The following is a 21403-nucleotide window of genomic DNA, read 5'->3' as shown; positions in this document are numbered from 1 at the left end:
AGTGACCAGGTTCAGGAATGTGATGGGGATAGAGGAGAATGACAACATTTCTTACAACAAACTTGCTTTGAAGTAGTTATCAACAATCTTTTCATGCTCCAACAGCCAGTAGCTCTTCTTGCTAAAACAGTACAAATCAGTTGGGAGTTTTAAAAAGACACTGTCTCATATTTCAGAGTGCAGCAGGATGAGAAATAGACATTTGTGATAGACCGGATATGTTTCCCTGCTTTTACATACCATACATCACTGGAGCAGACAGTCCCTAAGACACAGTAGTGCAGCAATCTATAAATTGTGGGGCCAGCAGAGGGAGCATCTTTTATTCCTTAAAAAGCATTCAGGTTTTTTGGATAAAATGTAAAGAAAAACAGGATAGTTGGATTCTCTCTCTCATTAAAATCTGAGGACAAGTTTAATCTTCATGTAATGAAGGACTGGGAGTGTGGTTTAAACTAGGCATAATGTGGCCTGGTACCTTGGAAGCTTCCCCGTTGGACATGCCAGTACACCTCACTTCTGACATGCAGTAGCCTCTGTTTGTAGAGCCAGCTTTAGTATTTTGGGAGCCCATCACAATCTTAGATCACATCAAGAGCAATGCAATGGTTGTGTTCTTATTGCCTCAATGTCACTTCAATACACAGCAATGCTGAGTCATGATGCAATGTTCACAACAACATTTTGGGATGGATAGTAGCTTTACTCCATTTACTGTCCCTTTATCCTCTGCCATCTGGGATGCAGATACATGAGAGCGCAACTCCCCTCCTGGTCTTTAAGCCACCATTCATTAAACTACCCATTTAACACCAACATCTATGAAATTATACATTGATCCTGCAAAATAAAAACTCTGCTATGATTTCCCAGTAGCTCTTCCTTCTCACATACCTGCAAGTCCCTTGATGTGTCTTGATTCCTACCTAAAACCTAATGCCACAGCATCCTTCCACTCTTGGGGGTTTCATTGGCTAAAACCTGCATTGTCTGGTATGCCAGTCCTGGACTCTGTCGGATTACTGTCAATGCTCTCAATCCTGACTTGAGACCTTCCCCCCCGCTATTCCAATCCTGGATGTTTTTATTTTTTTAAGCAAAAATTCATGATAAAAATGTATGCTGTGACAACTGGTTTAATTGATGGGAGTATTAACTAGTGACTACAAGAGCAACAAAGTAAATTTTTATTCTGACCTATGGAAAAATATGGGTGCAAGTCTCCAACGGTAAGCACTGTTACCATAAACCACAACATATATGCCTGTTAAGTATCTTTTCCACATGCATCCTTCTTTGTTCTAAAATCTCACTGGCCTTAAGAAGGCATGTATAACTACCACAATACTTCCAATTATTAGTTATCTAGATCTGTTTATTTTTAAACTGATTTTCCCCTGGAGATCAGTACACAACACACATACATTTTTTAAGTGAAGTTTCACCTTATTTTGTACATACAGTACCACAACCCAGCTAAGTCACAATGTCCAGTTAGCACTGACCTTCAGTATATTTCGGCCATCAAACGTCTCCCGTTCCTTGAAAGATGATTTGCCTGTAGTTGCATTATTTTGCTGTTCAACTGTGAAAAAGTCATGAGAAAGCACTTCAGATGGGATGATACTTTGCACTCTCTCCCCCCCCAAGTCTATGTATCCAGTTAATAAAATATTTTGTACGCAAGTCTCACTTCATTTTTATGAGCGCAAAATTTGCAATTTAATTTAAAAAGGAAACACCCTAAATCACAAATATTGTTGTGAGGATTTTGTAAGGCTGACAGCACAATGTAATAGAATCAGTCAGGGAAAGCAGATTCCAATTTCTCTGGCCTGTCAGAAATTTAGCAATGACAAGCTCATGCATCTCCTGGGATACCACAAAGTACCTTACTGAGTATATGATTGTAATGCAAAGCACATTCTTGACAGCATCTAGAAAATCTGGACTGGCCTCTGAGAAATGTCCCTGCACTTTTTTTTTAATTTTATTTATTATATATATACACACACATACACACACACACAGAGATATAAAAATAAAAACACACAAACAAAATAAACACATTAAACAAACATTAACGTTGCAGTCATGTCCAGAAATGTTAGGAACTGCAACCTTGTGTGTATGCACAAAACACAGTCTTTAAGTATGTGATCACATGCTATTTTTTCCATAAGACACCTCTTCCTCATTCAGTGAAGGATAGTTATTCAATATTTCTTTTTATCAACATTTAATGTATGGTCCAAGACCTCACTTAACACAGACCATCCAAACCCTGCTGCATTGAATACAAAAAGTTATTCATTTCCTCATAGACATTTATATGGTGCTTCTATCACAGTATCTGAGTGCTTCACAAACATCAATGAATTTATCATCAGAACACCTTTCTGAGAACAGGTGGTATTACTATCCTCATTTTACAGCTGGTGAACTCAGGCACTGGAAGATTAAGGCCAAAACAGTCAAAAAAATTCCACTAATTTTCAATGCCCAATTGATACCCCTATGGTCTGATTTACTACATAGCATCTTCCATATGCAAGCCATCTTAGAGTGCTTTATAAAGTAATGAGTTAGATAAGAAATAAGTTACAGCCTGCCAGTGCAAATACTATTTTGGCAGAAATAGCAGACATTAGGCACTCAGCAACAGCTCATATTCAGCCTTGGACAGCAGAACCTCATTTAACAAGAAAGGGAATATTGATGAAAACAATGGAACTATTTTCAAAAGTCATATGGAATCTTTAACTTCTCCCCCAGAGATGATTATATAGGGCCATGGTTTAGCTTCTCATCAAAGGTCAAATAATAATGCAGCACACCTGCTACTACTGCACTTGAATGCAATGGCAGTGTATATGAGTGTACTAGTGTAGGACTTGAACCTACTATCTTTTGGCCCAGAGCCAATGAATGCTATGAGGTGCACTGCAGCAATACCTAGACATACAATACCAGGGAACACAGCACTTCCTGTTCAGTGGTACTACTGTAGTTCAGATTTTCCAGAAGGGTTCTAAAGATACTCACCATTTGTGTCTTTCCTGAAGAGAGTATTCATGATAGTAGCATGGAGTTTCACCCTATCCCACTCCTTCATCATCAGCCCAGAGGTCACAAACTGCTCCATGAGTCTATCAGCTATTAGCTGTAATCTAAGAAAGTGGGAGGGTGAGGGAGGGGAGAAATAGGACTTTACAAAGCCAAGAGAAAAATACTTGTTTTGCCCACTTTTACTCTCTTGTCCAAAAGAGGGTAGTGTATGTGTAAAATTAAGTCTCAATATGTGAAGAGGAAATATGGACTGAAACTCTATTGGAAAGATAACAGACTAATCAAAATCCTGCCTGGCAAGACCACCTCCTTCTTTTTGTTTTTACTCAATTGCTTTTGTATTTAGAGGCAGGAGAGTTTGTTGTTTCTTTTTTGGTAATGTCTGAGGGGACTGGGAAAAAGGAAAGCTCATGCAAATAAGAAAACAAATAAAAAAGTTCTGGCTGTTTGCAAAGGCTCCTGGATAATAAATTCTGTTACAAATCTTTCATTGGAAGACGATACTGGCACATAAGGACATTTATACGATCTGATGTGGTAGATTATATTGGAATTTGAAGGATGTATTTTTCCAAATAGCTGCAGGTTTTTCATACTGTTCTCCCTTCACAATGTAAGTAATGCCTCACCACATACAGGCAATGAGCATTCAGTACAACCCAAAGTTCCTATCCATTAAACAAGTTATAAGCATATTAAATGGTCACCATCCATGTCCATGAATACAGTTCACTCGATAGTTCCCCATTTCACAACTAGATGCCACAACTGGGGGTCTCAATTCCAATCAGGAAGACAGACATAGAGCAGTATTAGGACCAACTCCAAATATCACTTGAGCCCTCAGAATTTAACCATACAGCCTACTTACTGGCTTTGTGCTGCCTCTTATATGCTTTCACTGGCCATACGATACTTTCAACACACTCAAACTGATTGTCATGGTTTTTAGTCACTTACTTTCTGGCTTTACATCAGTGATTTTTACAATTAGCAATGACAAAGATTAAATGAATATCATTACATACAATACTAAAACAAATTAACAAGGAATAGCTTGAGTAAAACTGGTGCTTTATTATGTTATAAAGTTAATCAAGGAAATATAACAAATTAGAATGAATTATAATGGGAGTATTTGCCATGTAGGAAGCATCAGAGCATGATCTTTCTTAGGCTGAGCCAGTATATATGCAGTATCTAATACCACCTATGGTTACGCAAGCTAAGACAGGGAAATCAAATCTGCTTTATAGCATAAGCTGATCAAGAACATGCAGAGATCAGGCAGGAACTCCACCCTTGACATTGCCATGTACAGCATAGTACAGTTAGCTAGGTGCCTTCTGTGGAATGGGAGGAAATAGGAAGGTAAACTTTCCTCTATGTTCACTTACTGGCTATTGTGAGAAGCAAGATACCAAACTTGGACCAAGGATCTGATTTGGCATAGCAAACCATGTGGATACCCTTATCCTCGTTAAATCCCTCTTCCAGCACTAGCCTTGTAACTGAGAAGCAATACTCTGTACTGCCACATATTTCTCAGGGCAGAAAGTACCACCACTTGAATCAGCATTATCAGCTCTTAGTGGAGAAGAGGCACTTGGCATTATTCAACAGAAGTCTCTCTAATCAGAGCAAAATTGAGGGATTTGGATAGTTCCATTTACTACTACTTAGAGATCACCAAGTGGCCAAAAAACCCATCCTTTGACATTTCCAGATGAAAAAGGAAGTGTGGGTAATTTCAGGGATCTCCATGAAAATAAATGTCTTCCCTTCCTTTTCTATCTGCAGAACAGACTTCAAATCTGAAGGGGGAGCGTTGTGTGTAAAAGCCAAGTGCCACTGTATCAGGCCAGCTCGTTCCTTTCCCTCAGGGCTAGCTGTCTGGCTTCCTCCATAACAGCTAATTTCTGCTGATAAGTCAGGCTTCCTATGTCCTCTCCTCCCAGTGCTGTACTGCACATTGTGGCAGCTGCAAGAGGTGCTGCCATGACTGCAATATCCACTTTCACTGCAGCCTTAGTGTCTGTCCCCTTCTCCCGAAAACTAATACAACCCTGCATTCTCTGGGCTTCCCATATTTTGGTCAAATTTCCCAGCAACCAACTGTTGCTTTATTTCCTCCCTCAGCTCAATCACATTAGGGGTTCCTGTGACTATCACAGCCCCACTTCATTCCCTCACCTCAAGCACCCAGCGCTGACATACTTCTGTGAACATACAAACTGTTCCCACCCGCCCACCCTTTGTCTCCTGCTCTTTCACTCTCCCTCAGGTGTGGTTCCTACAGCCCCTAAACAGTGAACCACCCTGTTACAGCCTCCCTGTAACTCTCAATTCCCAGCTCTGAGCTTTCCTCTCACCCTACACTCAGGGCCAGATAACCAGACTTCCCAGAGACCCACTCCACCATGCCCTGCTTCACGGCTGCACTCACTGGCCCTGCTGGGAGGTGACTGTGTCTGCTAGGCTGAGCCAGTAGCACAGCCAGGGCAGGTCCCAGGGCCAGGAATTGCTCTGTCCCTTCAGGAGTGGTGCATTCAGCCAGGCCAATGCCTGCCCCAGCTGGGCTCCTCCCAGATGCACTTGCCTGGTGGGGCCCAGCCAAGCCCCTCATACTGAGACTGGCCAGGCATCTGCACCAGTCCCAGGTGGCTCAGCTCTGGAGAGACAGGCAGGGCCCCACAGGCCTGGAGCCAGAGGTGCACAAGGGTCCTGCCAGGGGGCAGAGAGGAGCAGGGGTGTGGGGCTGGGGGTGTAGAGGAGTCCTTGGCCAGCCGGCAGGCAGGCTTGCTGAGAGGAACAAGTGGTGGGCAGGTGGAGGAGCGAGGTCTCGGGGCACAGTGCAAGTGGAGTAGGCAGTGGCCCCTTCTGAGCATAGGCCCGGCTCCACGGAGCCACTGGCACCATTGTAAACGTGGCACTGCCTATACTCCATACCAGCTCCTTCCTCAATCCAGCTTTCTTAGACATTTTAGCAGGCCCTCTTCATCTCCTCGGGGAAGGGAGTTTACAAGAACAGATCCTCTTCTCTGGCCCAAGATCCTTCTCAGCACCAACTTCCTTCCTCCTCTCCCTAACTGCTAATTGTGCTTCCTTTCCAGCTCCCTTCTTTGGCTCTCCATTGTACTGCAGTGAGGAGGAAAGCCGCTTACAAAAGGAAGGATGACAAAAGGTGATGCCTCAAGGAAATGGAAAGCTAAAGCAACTTGTCTCCCTACCCCTCTCACGAGCACGGAAAGCACAGGAACTCATGCATCTCCTACCCCCTTTCAACAGGGCTCTAAGGAAAAGGATGGTGCAACAATGCACTTTTCAAAAATAAGGAGAAAGGTTGTCCTCAACATTACCTTACCTGCCATTACATCAGGTATTTTCTACGAATGTGATCAGCAAACGATGGTTAAAAAATATTAAAATTCAAACTGACCTTGTTCGGATTCAGCATTTAACACTTATAAGTATAAGGACAGTTCATACTCCGCTAAGAGTTAAAGTTTCAGTTTGCCTGCAGACACAGAGAAACAACCAATCTGGTTCCAGGTCACACTTGGCATGTTTTCTTCACAACCATAAGAACTGAAAACATACTTGTGGTTTTAGGAATATTTTAATTTGCAGAGTCTGTCAGTGTGATCAGATCAATACACTTCATTGGGACTTGCCTGCAGTGGGAGAGCTGGGTATTGGGAACGAGTCATCTTGCGCACTGTACTATCCCATGAGCATCATCTCCTCCCTGCTTATCATCGTTTCCCTATCCAGCACAGGGGAGCATGAGCTCAGCCTTGCTTGACTCCATTATTCAACTATTAACACTGCTAAAAACAAATGACATCTGTCTGGCAACACTACAACAATCAATCTAAGACCAAACACATCACAGCTTAACGCCACTAGGCTAGAAGCAGTACCATTATCTTTGGAATTGCTAGTGTGATGCTCTCCAGCACTGCCCATCAGCTCAGAGACAATAAATTTGATTTCATTACATTATTTCTGCCTCTCCAGGTACTGTCTGACATACCCCTGTGGAATGAAAGAGACAGAGAGCACAGGAAACTCACTTGTCTGATCCATCCTTCATGTGAACTTTTGCATAAAGAACGTCGATCATGGCAGGGTTCATCATTCATGTATTCTAACCCTGCCACCTCCACAGTCGGGATTGGCCTCCAACAGTTTTTGCTAAAAACAAAAAGTTCAAGATATTTAAAAACAAACAAACAAAAAAAAACTTACCCATTTTGAATACAAAAAGTAGGTGAAATGCATGTTTTACTGTTTAAGCTACATTTACCCTCATTCAAGTTTACTAGCAGCTCCCACAACTACTACAGAAGTCAAGCAGCAATGCTTGTAAAAATGTTAGCCAGAGTCAAATCACTATACCATTACAGGTCAAATCACTAATACAGTTTCCTCTTTGTTAGCTAAGAGGAACACAGCAGTTCCAAGAACATAACATCCAACTTCCATTCCGGAACCTAGCCAGTGCTGGTGAGCAAGCCAGTTGCTTTCACAGCTGTGCCTGCTGTATCCAGAATGAAAGCCTTGCCCCTGACTCTGCAGGCCCCATGCATGGACTTTCCTCTCTCATGACGACAATTCAGCATGGCTCAGTTGCTAAGTGCTCACTTCTGCGACAGAAAGTAATGGACTAAAGCATCAATAGGTCTTTGATATATATCCCATTATATTCGGTCCAGTATAAAATGGTAGGTTGCTTCGTTACAAGCCTGCTGTCATTTCAAGGATGCCATTGAACTGTGGTCTCTTCCAAATTTATCTTGAAGTATTTTGGAGAAAGTAGGTGCTAACAGGGCCCTGACCAACATTCTCTCTTATATCAAGCCAGGTTCTAGAGTGTCCCTGGCTATGTGTAGATTATTGCTGAGTGCAGAATGGTGGCTCCATTTGCTTTCATGCTAACAGATATACTCAGAGGAAAAGTTTACATAGCATTGAGAACCCTCAGAAGATGTTAAAATGCCATTGGAGAGCTGAAATGGAGACCTATATTGTACACTGGATATCTGATGTTATAATTAAAAGAGATCAACAAACAGACTAACTCATACTCTATCATCAACGCACAAACAAACAGAACTCTAAGTTGGGGAAGTTTCGCATATGTACTGATGCTATTATATAATACCCATAAGATTCATAAAAATGCCTGTTAAGAATAATCATCATCAATTCCCTCAAAATATTAAGGTCCCCTTTGAAATCGTGTGTCAGAAACAGCTATAAATATTTTCTGAATTAAAAAAAGAAAGGACCTTGCTTGAAATAAACCTATAAAATTCTTCCCTTCAGTGAGTGAATTTGGGACTTTTTGGGGATTGAAAGTGTATTAGATATTTAAACAAAAATGCTATCCTTTTATTTACATTGCCCATGTGTTGAGTGTTCATATAGTGGAGACAACCTAAAATAGAGAAAACATATAAAGGGAGTGACCCTCTTCACTATTATATAAGGATTATATATATTCAAGTTTACTAAAAAATTCTTTTATCCAAATAAGGAAATTCCCCCTTCAGAGAACATTATGTTTTTAGCCACTTCAAACCACCTGGCTTTACATTTTACCCCAAAACAGCTATTCATCATATTCTAATTATTTGAGTTTTCTTAAAGGGTTCTATATAAATGACTAACTTCTCAGCTCTTTTCACATAAGCCCTTGCTATAGTTAAAAAATCCTGAACCCTAAAGGGAACTTAAGCCATGTGCAGACCTTGTGGCTGGTCCTCTCTACAGGGTGACCGTCATACAGAACTTTAAGAAACAATTGTGCTTATCTTTAAAGGTATGTGTTTAGAGAGAGTTTTTGTATTTTAAAACAATATTTACTGTGTGAAAAGCAGCAACTGATATCTTACCATGTCAAGAACTACTACAACAGTGGTCTCCAACCTTTTTATCCCAAGATCACTTTGTAAATTTAAGGGCAACCCAGGATCTATCTTGCCTCTTCCCCGAGACCCTGCCCCTACCCCAAAGACCAGCCCACTGCATCCCCCACTCCCTCTATCACTTGTTCTCCTCCACCCTCACTTACTTTCACCAGGCTGGGGTTTGGGAGTGGGTGTGAGGTCTGGCTGGGGCCAAGGGGTTCGCCATGTTGGATGAGGCTCTGGGCTGAGCCTGGGGCAGGGGGCTGGGGTGCAGGAGCGGGTGAGGGGTGCAACCTCTGGGAGGGGGCTCAGAGCTAGGGCCTGGGGTGTGGCCTCCCGAGGGAGGAACTTACAGGCTAAGGCAGGCTCCCTGCCTGCCACGCCCCACGCTGCTCCCAAAAGGGGACAACGCTCCTCTGTGGCCCCTGGGAAGGAGGGCAGGGGGCATGTGGCTCTATTCACTGCCCCTCTATTCAGGCACTTCCCCCAAAGCTCCAATTGGTCACAGTTCCCCATTCCTGACCAATGGGAGATGTGGCAGTGTTGCTTGCAGGCAGGAGCAGCGCGGGGCTCCTAGCCCCCCCTCCCCCCAGGATCATGGGGGCCATGGCAGGCAGGGAGCCTGCCTCAGCAGCAGCCCTGCTATACCAGCAGAGATCGCAAATCGACTAGAAGACTCCCCAGGATCGACCAGTCAACCACTGTACTACAAAAACATTTCAATCTGCACTTTATTTATTCATCACATGCTCTAAACCATGCACTAAGTAATTTTTCAACATTTATGACCTATACAAATAAAAACCAAAAAAAAAAAAAGGAACTGGCTTTTTACAAATTTTACAATAAAAATAATTAAACTTACTTGTTTCACAGAGGCTGTTCTTTTCCCTGTGAAGAGCATAACTGTGAAGGATTTTCATTGGGAAAAGCACTTGACATTGAGTGTAGTTTTTAAGTACTTTCAACATGCATTTAAAAATAATGAAAGTAAATACCATTTTGTTTGAAACCGTCTTTAGTTACTTCACAGGCAGACAGTCTATAATTTGTTCTCCCCAAGCACTTATGTTCCTATGAAGTGTATCCCCTTTCCTTATGGGTACATATGTGCATGCCTCTCATCCCCCTTCACAAACCAGAGAAGTGGTGGGAGAGGTGGAGTATGATTTCTCTGTTGGTAAGCTCCATTCTCTACACTGGAAAGTCTCCTAGAATATAAAGGGAGTGTCTCAAGCAGGGAGAAGTAATATAAAAAAGCTAATAAGATGCATGTATGACTTTGTACTAATCTTGTTAGCTTATCTTCAGTGCACCTGCTAGCGAAACCCCCTTTGTGATGATCTTCTGAACTAGAATAAAGAGAGAGTGAAACACTCCGGTAAGTAAGCCTCTCTCTTCCAGCACACCACACCCCATTCCAAAAGTTAGGGAAAGAGGAGCAGGAGTGTATGCACACACAGGTAATAGGAAAACACGTCTTAGGAGTACTCATTCTAAGAAGATGTGCAAGAGTGTTGTTTATCTTCATGTAGTGTACAAATCCATAATCTGCATATAGATGTAAATAAATGGAAGTGAATTAAAAACAAAACTATCAACATATATTTAATTTTGGGGGTATGGGAAGTAACTTAAGGAATTAAATTACTCAAATGACAGTGTTTTTTCCCATGACAATCTATGAGAAAGATTCTATCAGAGTTTATTTGTTTACAAGGAAGATGGTAGCCTTCACAATATAAAGGCAGACCCCTCCTGATAAGAGGGATGCTGAAATTTTCATGGGTGTTTAATCATATTTAACTTTTATTCTGCATAATGCTGTAAAAGTCTGAAGTCTTCATTTTAAAGCAGTAATGAGAATTTTAGCCATGTGTGATTCCCATGGATGGTTCATGGCAGCTGCATGTACAATTCCTCATGCACAGCTGTCAGAAATCAAGGAATAGTCTTGTATACTAAAAAATTTTTGCAAAATTTTGGTAGAAAGAAAAAACTCTCTCAGGCGGTCTAATATTTCTGGGTTGTAGTCAAATTATCTCAGTACAACACCCCTTAGACCAAGTTTTCAGCTAGTTCTAAACCTCAAATATTATGGTTTTAACATGGAAATTATGACAACCTTAGTGCCATAGCAGCAATGAGCTAATATTTCAGACTGATTACTTATACAGTTCATCCTGTCTTTAAGGTTTTCTGCACAGGGCTACTTGCCTCAGGAAAAGCAGCAAAGAATCCTGCGGCACCTTATAGACTAACAGATGTTTTGGAGCATGAGCTTTCGTGGGTGAATACCCACTTCCTCAGATGCATGTAGCATATACATGCCTGCCCCTGGAAATTTCCACTACATGCATCTGAGGAAGTGGGTATTCACCCACGAAAGCTCATGCTCCAAAACGTCTGTTAGTCTATAAGGTGCCGCAGGATTCTTTGCTGCTTTTACAGATCCAGACTAACACGGCTACCCCTCTGATACTTGCCTCAGGAAATGCATTCCATGGGTATATTAGCATCTGTTCTTAGGCAGAAGGGAGGTAACATGCCTGAGACTGTTGCAGACAAAAAGCATTAATACATTGAATTCCTCCTGCTCTTGTGGCCGGCAGAGGAAAAAATAATCTGTGTCCAGAGTAAAACAATGAGGACTACTGGGTATAAAGAAATAACTGCTGAAGGTTTCTGGCACACAGAGAAAGTCCTCAGTTATAGAGGCAAAATACAACTATGTCCTTGTCTTTCTTCTGGGTGGTTTTGTTTGAAATGTTTCAGCATTTTACAAATTTTCAAACAATGATTCAAAACTGCTGAATTACAACAAATAGGTGAACCAATCTCTCCTGCATTAGTTACCCATGTTCTAAAATTAGTTTGGTTCTTCAAAAATCTGCACTCAGTGACCATGCCCCTCCCCCATCATGCCTTTATTTCACTTACTCAATAAAGTCCTCTTTACTTCTCTGCAGGAGTTCGCATGCCTTCCGGGTCTCCTGCTCACTCAGGAGCACTAGTGTCCCAATAGTAAGATGGAGCTTTGCTGGGTTCTGGAACAGACTGCTATTGACTCCATGATCCTATTGAAAAGGTAACAAAAACAGATTTAGTGGGTAACTATATGACACAGTTTATTTCAAAATTATTTCTACTTAAGTCACAATTTCTAGCACCAAAACTTAAAAAGCCCATCCTATTAGCCCCAAGAGAACACGAAACGATACTTACCACACCGCTGGAAAGGCACATGTATTTCCCTGGCTCAAAATAAAGTTCATTATCTGAGACGAAGCCTTTAAAATTTCTACACAAGATTCAGAGCTATATTTCAAAACTCCTCTTTGACCTGTTTAAATGGTATCCTGTCTCACGTTGTCAGGGTGTTACGGCCTGGGATGTGCGCAGCTGTGCCTATTGGTCAGAGCAAGAGTCAGGAACCAGGAGCTGGAGCCCAGGGTCAGAGGCTAGCTGTCAGAGCCAGAGCCCAGGGTCTGAGTCAGGTTACCTGGAGTGAGGCGAGGCAAGGCAGGAGCAGGGCTGTGTCCAAGGTAGGAGTAGGACTGGAACAGGGTGGGAGCAAGGTTGGGAATAAGCAAGCACAGGAGCTATCGCAGCCATGGGCGAATGCTGTGAGAAGCCCATACCCTACTGCTGCTGATGATCTTAGGAGTAGATCTGCAAATCTCACAGCCAATCAGGCAGCTCAGCCAATCAGGTGGCTCAATTTGGGCCCAGCTTTTCTGATTAGGCTGCCTGGGGTTAAAATCAGTAGGTAAGCAGGCTAGTAGCAGGTCCTTACTCCTGACACAGGATTAAAACCTCACATTTCACCCAGCATTTTTCATACTTAACGGCAACATCCACAGTTTTTTTTATATTTGTACTTATAGACCAGTCCAGCGACCTGTGAGACCACAAGATCCCATGCAGGAGCTTGCTCTCAGTCACAAGTTGGCAAAGCCTGGCAGCACTTTAGAGGCAGCACTCTCAGGTCCTGGGGGAGGAAAGAGCACTTTGCGTGGCGTTAATTAATTCACTGCTGAATTAATGCCAAAATCCTGACACAGTGGTGTCAAAACCATCTGCATATTTCAACCCAATGCAGTAGCTTTTCAACAAAAGAAAATTACCTTGAGAAGCAACCTCAAAAGCACAGGTAAGGATGGATTTCCTGTTTGAGAGTACACTTGGTTTCAATTCTCTAGCTTTTCTATATTCTGCATGGCCCCAAAATGAAACTGAAAAACACTCTGTGCTCCCTCTGCTTTAAGACATATTTAGGATGCAGTGCAAGAGATTTGTTTCTTTGGTTTTTAACTCAGGTCTGTAGCCGGAGGATATTTAGCCCATCAGTGGATGGAGAAGGAGATAGAATCTGGAGGTAGGATGGATTTATTCCATTTGTTGGCAACAATTCATTTTAATTTCTGTAATGCATACAGATGACAATGAACAGAATACAAATTAACACAATAAATAAGTAACTTGCAAGAGAGAAGAACTACCCTAATCTCATGAAGCAGATGGTGAAGGGTGAAAAGATAATGCATATTGTGCTGTCTAACCTATTATCGGCCTGAGGAGCTGTCCCTTCTGCAGTTTTCAAACACCAGTTGAAGGTATCTGAATAAGGATTGGTGAGTGCAGAGCCAGTGGCTGCACATCACCTGGGTATGCTACGTCTTCTGTACTGGGAAGAAGGAGGACCCCAATGAACAGCCCGAGATCCACAGTATCTTCCCTGTGTAGTCCCAAGGATCTCAGGCCTACCCCAGAAATCCTTGTCTCACCCTTCCTGTGTTGCAGAACCACAGATGCTAAATCTTCCAAGAAAAGATGCTGTATCTGAGCTGAGTCTTCTCGAAAAACAAAAGTTTCAAAATCTGCCTCCAAATGTCATAGGACTGAGTGGCCAGAAGCTGTATACTTAGATGCAGATAGATTTTAACCCTCTTGTTCATATCCCCAGCTTATGATTGATCATTAGCAGCCACTACCATACCACTGTACTTCATTGATTTTTCTTTTAAAACTGCACTCAGTAACGGCATCAATCATATCTGAGTACCAGTTGGCCAGCAGAGACAATTAACAGGAAACCAGCACACATTCAGTACAAGGGTTAAGGAAAGTCAAATGGACATCAAGGGAGAAAGTGTCCACAAGATATGGGCCAAATCAACATTCACCACTATGGTGCCCTATGGACATCATCCAAATATCCACGAAAACTTCATAGCTCAAATGCCCACTATGTATATATAGAAGGGAGTGTGGTGTAGCGTTCAGAACAAGGGATAGGGATCCAGAAGCCCTGAGTTCTATTTCCAACACTCACGATTAATCAAACTGGACAACTCATTTAATTTGACTGACTGTTTCTCCACCTGCAAAATGAATATAGCAGTTCCCTATGTTACAGGCATGGGCTAAAGTGAGAGGCAAGCAGAAGGAAGTGCAGCTCCCTCTCTTCCTCTTAGCCTGGTTTTGGATAAATTCAGTACAACAGAGCTTTCCTCTTCTTGCCCAGGTTAAGTATGTTTCATAAAGTGCAGACTCACTAGGCATGGGAATCTGAAATCAGAAGAGCTAGTGCATGGCTGAGGTTCCTGAGCAGCAGGTGGAGAAGCTACATCAGCATCTGATAGTGCAAGAAAAGGTGTCCTAGCTAAGAATAAATCTCCTATTTGCCTTCTCTCCTCTGAAGGAGCATCTGTCCCAAGCGTCCCACATCCCACTGGGAAGAGAGAATAGGGGACAAATCTTTTTTGCCTTCTCTGCCCTACAAAGGGAGCAAGAAAAGGGAGAAAACCACCACTGCTGCTTCTCCTCCCTAAAAGAGGAAGAAGGGAAGGAAGAAATAACAGTTTCCTGCCAGCTACCTCTCCCTTCCATGGGAAGGCACATTATGCATAAAATCTATTTTGCAAGGGTTATCTTCTAAAACACAGGAATTTTCTTAAGTGTCACATTTTGTTTGTTTTACATCAATATGGAGACTTCATTCTGGTAGAAATGCAGACACCAGCAGCTCCACACATTGCAGACACAAGAGCATTATTTTTGTTTAGGTGATTACGATACTGCCTGGGAATATGAACCTCTTTTACATACATTTCTTCTTATCCTCTCTCTTCCCTTTGCTGCATCAATTACCACAATGGATGCAGCAAAGGGAAGAGATAGGATAAGAAGAAATGTATCTAAAAGAGGTTCATATCTAATGTATCTAAAACCACTTCACTCAACATAAATATCTCTGATGACAAGGGAAAATAATAGATGAATACTCCCTCCTATTGTGATCGACTTTGACCACTGCTCACATGGATGCAATGAGGCATAATAAAATTTGTGAAACGATTCAAGATCCTTGCACATAAGGTGCTAAGTAAGTGCAAAGTGGTAGCTGTTAACCAATTAAAAAAAAAACCTTCCATCTATGCCTACTGTTCCTTAAAATGCACTGGCATTCAAACAAAAATAAAGGAAATCACTGCTTCTCTAAAAAAATCCACTGCTCACGAACTTGGAATCCTAAAAAACATACTGAAGTTTCTATTTAAAATATTCCCTTTAAGAAACACTACATAACATCACTAAGATTTTGGCATATTCCTGCCTTCTAAACACTGCCCTCTACTGGACGGCAAGTCACTGTCAGACGTGCCAAAGTGTTCTACCTCTTGTTAGCAGCTTCAGTGTACAGGGAACATAATAAGCGCTAAGGAAGGGAAGGAGAACAGATTACAGGATTGTGATTTTCCCCAACCTGTGGAGGAAAGAACCACTTTTGTTTGAAAGAAGTAGTAAGCCAAGTAATATATGAAGGTTTTATGAAATGAAACAAAACACACTGAATACTAACTAACTTTATACACATTTATTCCCCGAAGAGTCACATATGTTGTCCATACTGAAAAGCTATTGCAATTCTATACAGGGAACAAAATAATTGTGTTCCCAATCTAGGCCTACCACTTTTTTTGCATCTATATTTAAACACACACACACACACACACACACACACACACACACACACACACACACACACACACACACACACACACACACACACACACACACACACACACACACAACTCAGTTGATGCAGAGCTGGCCTAAAAGGAAAGCAGATCTTTCATAAAAATTGATAAAATTCTGAATTCAATTTTCCTACCTTCCATGACTGTGATACAACAAAAATATTACAATCTCATTCACAAATATATATTTAGGGTAGAAGGGAAATGACTAACCATTTCTACTTCCAGAGAGTGAGGGGGACAATTAACTACCCCATGGTAACTTTTAGGATCCAACTTCTTCCCCATTAAATATTTGACTCCTTCCTCACTGCTGAGGCCTTCTATCCTGGATATCATAATTTTGATAGAATGCCAGACAAAATTTTATTTGAAGCACTCGCTTTCTCTTCCCAGAGCCCAAGCACTGTGTGTCTGCAGTACTCCCAACCCATTAGATCAGGGACTGAGAGACCAAGTTCCAGAACAAAATCCTTTTTGGCAAGGTGCATGAATAAACTATTTGATACTGAGCTTCCTCCTTCCCAGTTTTATCTTTTCTGCTACCCAAGGATCTAATATTTACATGAGAGTTTAAGAGCATTTTTATTTCTTACCCCCAATTATATGCCTTTCCAATACTGATGTATGCACCTACAAGGAATGAGCAGGGTAATTCACAATTCCTCAGAACAACCTAAGGAATCACAGATACACTAGAAACTGGAGTGGAGGTTGAAAAGCTCTCTCTCTCACACCCACACACCCACCCTTTGGATACCTTCCTTTCATCTCATGTAATTATCTACATTTGATATTTATAGACTGCCAAACACCATAGTAATTGTATTTTCCCTCCCACATTACAGCTGCAGCCTGCTATACATATAAAGGCAGCACTTGTATGGTTCTTTCAATCTTTGCACGTTTTTCTTGGCAATGTTGCTCCATAACCAGCCATTGAAGGATGGTGGAGACTGCCATGCATGGATACTTTTCCACCCCCAGAATCAGCTATAAACATTTCAGTCCTTCCCTCCCCTTGATGGTCCATGATGCAAGCCTTTCAAGATCACCCAGAAACCTGTCTCCCAAATGGTACCATCCCCCTAGTCAGAGACAGATGGCATACATTTAAATATTGGCCCTAGTATTCTATTTTTGCCACTTCATTGTCTGGCTGCCTAACCAACGTAAGTGGCTCTGATAATGCTTAAGATTTTTGGCATTTTAATGCAACTGTGAACTTATAAAATCTTGTGAAGCCAAAAAACTAATACAAAGTATATACTGACATGCAAGACTACATCATTACAAAATATAGATGAATGGTTGTCATGGTAACAATTTTAGAGAAGAAAGAATCCTGCACAAATGCTCAACAATCAGAAGAAATGCTAACTTACACACCTGGACTTTTCCTTATTTACTACCACTAGAAAGCTTCTTTTGAGTACTGGAGTCATTAACTGACTCTGCACTATTTTGAATCTGCAGCACAAACAAAGATACAGTTTCTATACCTAAAATCTATTCAAGTTTCTCTAAGCATCCTGAGAAATCCCCTATTACTGTATTGTGGACAGCTCCATAAGCTCTCTTCTGGCACTGTGAAGCATAGTTTTGAATTACTGGTTTTCATTACTGATGTGCTTTCTAGCAGACCCTGCTGTGCGATACAGTGCCATTACTGGCTGTGGAATGATTGAAAGACATATGGAGTTGCAATATATTCTGTGTATCTATGAACACTCATGAAAAACTCAAAGGAAGGTGGCTGAAAAGTGAAAGCACCACAATCCCCAAATCTTACATACATAAAACATAAATCTTTGCCGGTGACTAAATTCAATATAGAAAAGTTAATAATAATAAAAATTGAGGATCTGAATCCTGATAAAGAGTGGCAAAAAATATTTTTAGACCTGAAGCCAAAATGTCAAGTAAGCTATTTACAAGAATCTGAAGGGGCAATGCTGAGAGAAAAATCAGTATTTCTATTCACTGATGGAACAGGAGCAACATTAGCAGAGAAAGAAATGGAGGAGGAGGAAAGAGAGAGAACTTATTTTAAGGATTTTATAATCTAAAACAAAACATACAGAGGTATTGAAAAGTGATACTGCAAAACAACTTCTACTTTAAAGAGTATAGTTTATCATCAAATTTTTGGCATACTTAAAATTATCAAGAAAGATGTGTACAATATACATTAAATTAATCCAAATACATTCACTAAGGAAGCAAAGTAAAACACCAATCCCCATCATTTTAGGAAAGCCCTAAAAATGCCTAACATTTCTACCTGTTGATTATGCAGTTAATGAACATATCTCACTGATAAGTTTTATACATTCGCAGCTACATCATCCATACTACTGATGAGGGCTTTTATTTCTGGGTGCCTGGTCTGAAAGCAACCTGAGTCTGTAGTGACCAAAAGCCATAACTAATTGACAGACGATGAAATAAGTTGTGTATTTGTATTACCATGGTATTTAAAAGCGCTAATCCTGGACCAGGACCGCCATTGCGCTAGGTACCATGCAAACAGATGGTGCCTGCCTCAAAGGGCATACAGTCTTAGCATAGGGCAAGAGACAACAGATCGGGGAATATAAGCAAACAATAAGGCAACATGAGAGAAAGCATAAAGATGCTTGTTTGAAAATTTAACTAGTGGGAAATGAAAGCTAGTGTCATGGGCCACTCAAGAGGTGAGAACTAAAATTTCATTAGCAAATGAGCAATGATAGGTAGGTTTGGGGTAGGCTGTGAAGGGCCTTGAAAGCAAAGACAAGTGGCTTACGTGTTTGATGTAATAGAGAACAGGGAGCCAAGGCGAAGAAAATGATCTTTGCAGCAGCATTCTGAATGGATACAAGAGGGGCAAAATTGCATTTGTCAATGACAGAGAAAAGGACTGAGACACGAGATGATGCGTAGATGAAAAGTAGGCATTTTAGAGATGTTACACAGAAATAAATGGCATGATTCAGACATATCCTGGATGTGAGGACAGAGGTGTGAGTTGAAAATGATATCCAGGTCACACAGGCCTGAGTGACAGGAAAGAAGGTGGTGTTGTCAACTGTGATCAATAAAGGAAGGGGCGGAGGGAGATTAAGAGTTTTGTTTTAGCTATATTAAACTTGAGCTAATGGCTAAACATCCACAAAAAGATGTCAGAAAGACAGGCAGAGATTTTATATTGGACAGAAAGAGACAAGTCTGGAGAAGAGAGATAGATATGTGAGCCATCAGGATAGACATAGTAACTGAACTTTTGTTTGTGAATGCGATAACCCAGAGATAAAGTGTAAAGGAAAAAGAAACAATAATCCTCCAAAGGACACACTGAAGAAGCAAATAGCAATGAAGAAATCCCCTATTACCAAGCAAGGACAGAGTCACAGAAGCCAAGGAGGATGAGATTTCAAGAAGAAGAAGAAGAAGGTTGACTTTGTAAAAGGTAGCTGACAGGTCAAGGAGGAGGAGAATGGAGTACTGCTTCTGAGCTTTGGCTATGAAGAGGTCAAGACTTTGATGAAAACAGTTCCAATGATATGCAAGAGGTGGAAGGCAGCCTGGAGAGGATTTTGAAGGAACTGGAGAAGAGGAACTCCAGACAGCTAACAGTGATCTTGGTATATATGGTGCTTACGGCACAAAACTGGCAAGAAGAGCTCTGCTTAGAAAGTGCCCATGACATGAAGGACCATCTCTTTCCATAACAGCTTGTTCCACTGGAAAAACGGAACTGTAAACCAACAGAGGAAGCCAGGCCAAGATTATGGTACTCACTGCTAGATAAAATGAGCACTAATCTTGCTGCACTGAGATGAATGCAAAACCTACCTCTCTGTCTAGACTTCCTTCAATGGCACTCTTACACCAACACTCCTGATCTTCTATATGCGGTTTTAAAAAACTACGCCTGCCTCTTGCTCACAGCGAAAGAGTTATCGTTCTTATTCTTTGGAAGTGCTTGGGTACTATGATGAGCACCAGTATCAGACCCTAGATAAATGAAATGACTATCATATGCACACAATCTAGCACTCTCATTGTCAGCCTCAGCAAAGAAGCCAATGAATGAATGGGCATGAACACTCAATTAGCCCCTCCTTCCTAAAAGGTAAATCTCCCATCTTAGTGTTGGAATACATCAGCGGATGGCAGCGTAACACTGCTCTCTCTTCTGAACCTGTTCTGAGAAGACTCCATGGTTATCAAGTTGCAATGGAATTTAGTGCTGGTGAAAGCTAATCTTTTTTTTTTTTTTTAAAGGAAGATTATACAGCATTCACTGAATTCTGTTCTCAGTTCTGTGCCTAATTATTTCCTGCTGCTATCAGTTTAAGATTTGAAAACAAGCAAGAGGTAATATCAGCACAGTCTTGGTGGACTAAAGAAAATGTTGTGAAGTGATAATGTTTGCACTGTGTCAAATGCTACCGAGTCATTTCTGGCTAAGTTAAGGTAACGATTCCCACATTTGTTCAATGTCGGGGCCAAAGGGACAGTGAAAAGGCAGCAGCAAACTTATTAAACTCCCTTGTCACATGCTGGATATTTATAGTAGAAACCATGTAAAATGCAGCCAAGGGTTATGTACATTAATGGTTTTCAAATTTTAAAAACCAAAACTTCTGAATCGCAGTTTCCTTCACATCTCTGGAAAATATTTTACTATCAATTTATTACAAAAATAATTCCATGTTCCAAAAGCCTCCATTAGAGTGCTCTCAGCATCTTCAATATAACTAGTTTTCATTGTCTACTTTTTAAGGCCTCATAATTTATTATTGTATCTATGCATTCCACAAACACAAGTGACATTTTCTCCCCTATCAGCATATATTTTAATTTGCCTTTAACGTCAATAAAATAAAGCAGCATCTTGGGGAAGAGCATCCATTTTTATGTCAGTTACTTCCAAGTATCATGGTTCCCTACCTTGGAGCATTTCTCCAATACTTCCTCCTTGAACTGTAGAAATTTTTCCTGAATCGCAGGCTGGTTGAGAGCAAAGGACAGGAAGTGTGTGAATGGCTGCTTCTTGCGGAAACTCTCAACAAGAACATCAATCCGGGTTCGGGCTGAAATGACACCACTACGCTGTTGTCCAGTAATCACTAAAAGCAAACAAAGTAACACCAATTTTAGCTATATGAAATCCACACAAGATTAGTCACATTTTGCTATGATGTCCACAAGAGCTAAGAACTAATTTAAAAGATACTGATTTTCCACTGTACTTATTAATGCATTTAACAATCCATATTCTTCTAGTATATTGACAAGTTAAGTAAGAATATAAATTAAATTCTAGAAGACTCAGGACAGAAGACAATCAAACAGAACTTCAATACTTATTTAAATTCACTATAGTCA

The 21403-nt window shown here is 41.1% G+C and overlaps 1 protein-coding gene across 1 annotated transcript in view; it reads right to left on the bottom strand.

Moving 5' to 3' along the window:
- The window catches only part of ASCC1 (activating signal cointegrator 1 complex subunit 1), a 54600-nt gene that overhangs the window by 24197 nt on the left and 9000 nt on the right, over positions 1-21403 (bottom strand). The window contains 6 exon segments of the mRNA XM_030570835.1: positions 1506-1585; positions 3046-3170; positions 7146-7201; positions 7203-7266; positions 11925-12061; positions 20966-21144. Of these exon segments, the coding sequence (XP_030426695.1) occupies positions 1506-1585; positions 3046-3170; positions 7146-7201; positions 7203-7266; positions 11925-12061; positions 20966-21144 (641 nt within the window).

This window comes from Gopherus evgoodei, chromosome 7, assembly GCF_007399415.2.
Source record: "Gopherus evgoodei ecotype Sinaloan lineage chromosome 7, rGopEvg1_v1.p, whole genome shotgun sequence".
NCBI lineage: Eukaryota > Metazoa > Chordata > Testudines > Testudinidae > Gopherus > Gopherus evgoodei.
The sequence above is the reverse complement of the archived record's forward strand: the minus strand, read 5'-3'. Positions and strand labels throughout refer to the sequence as shown.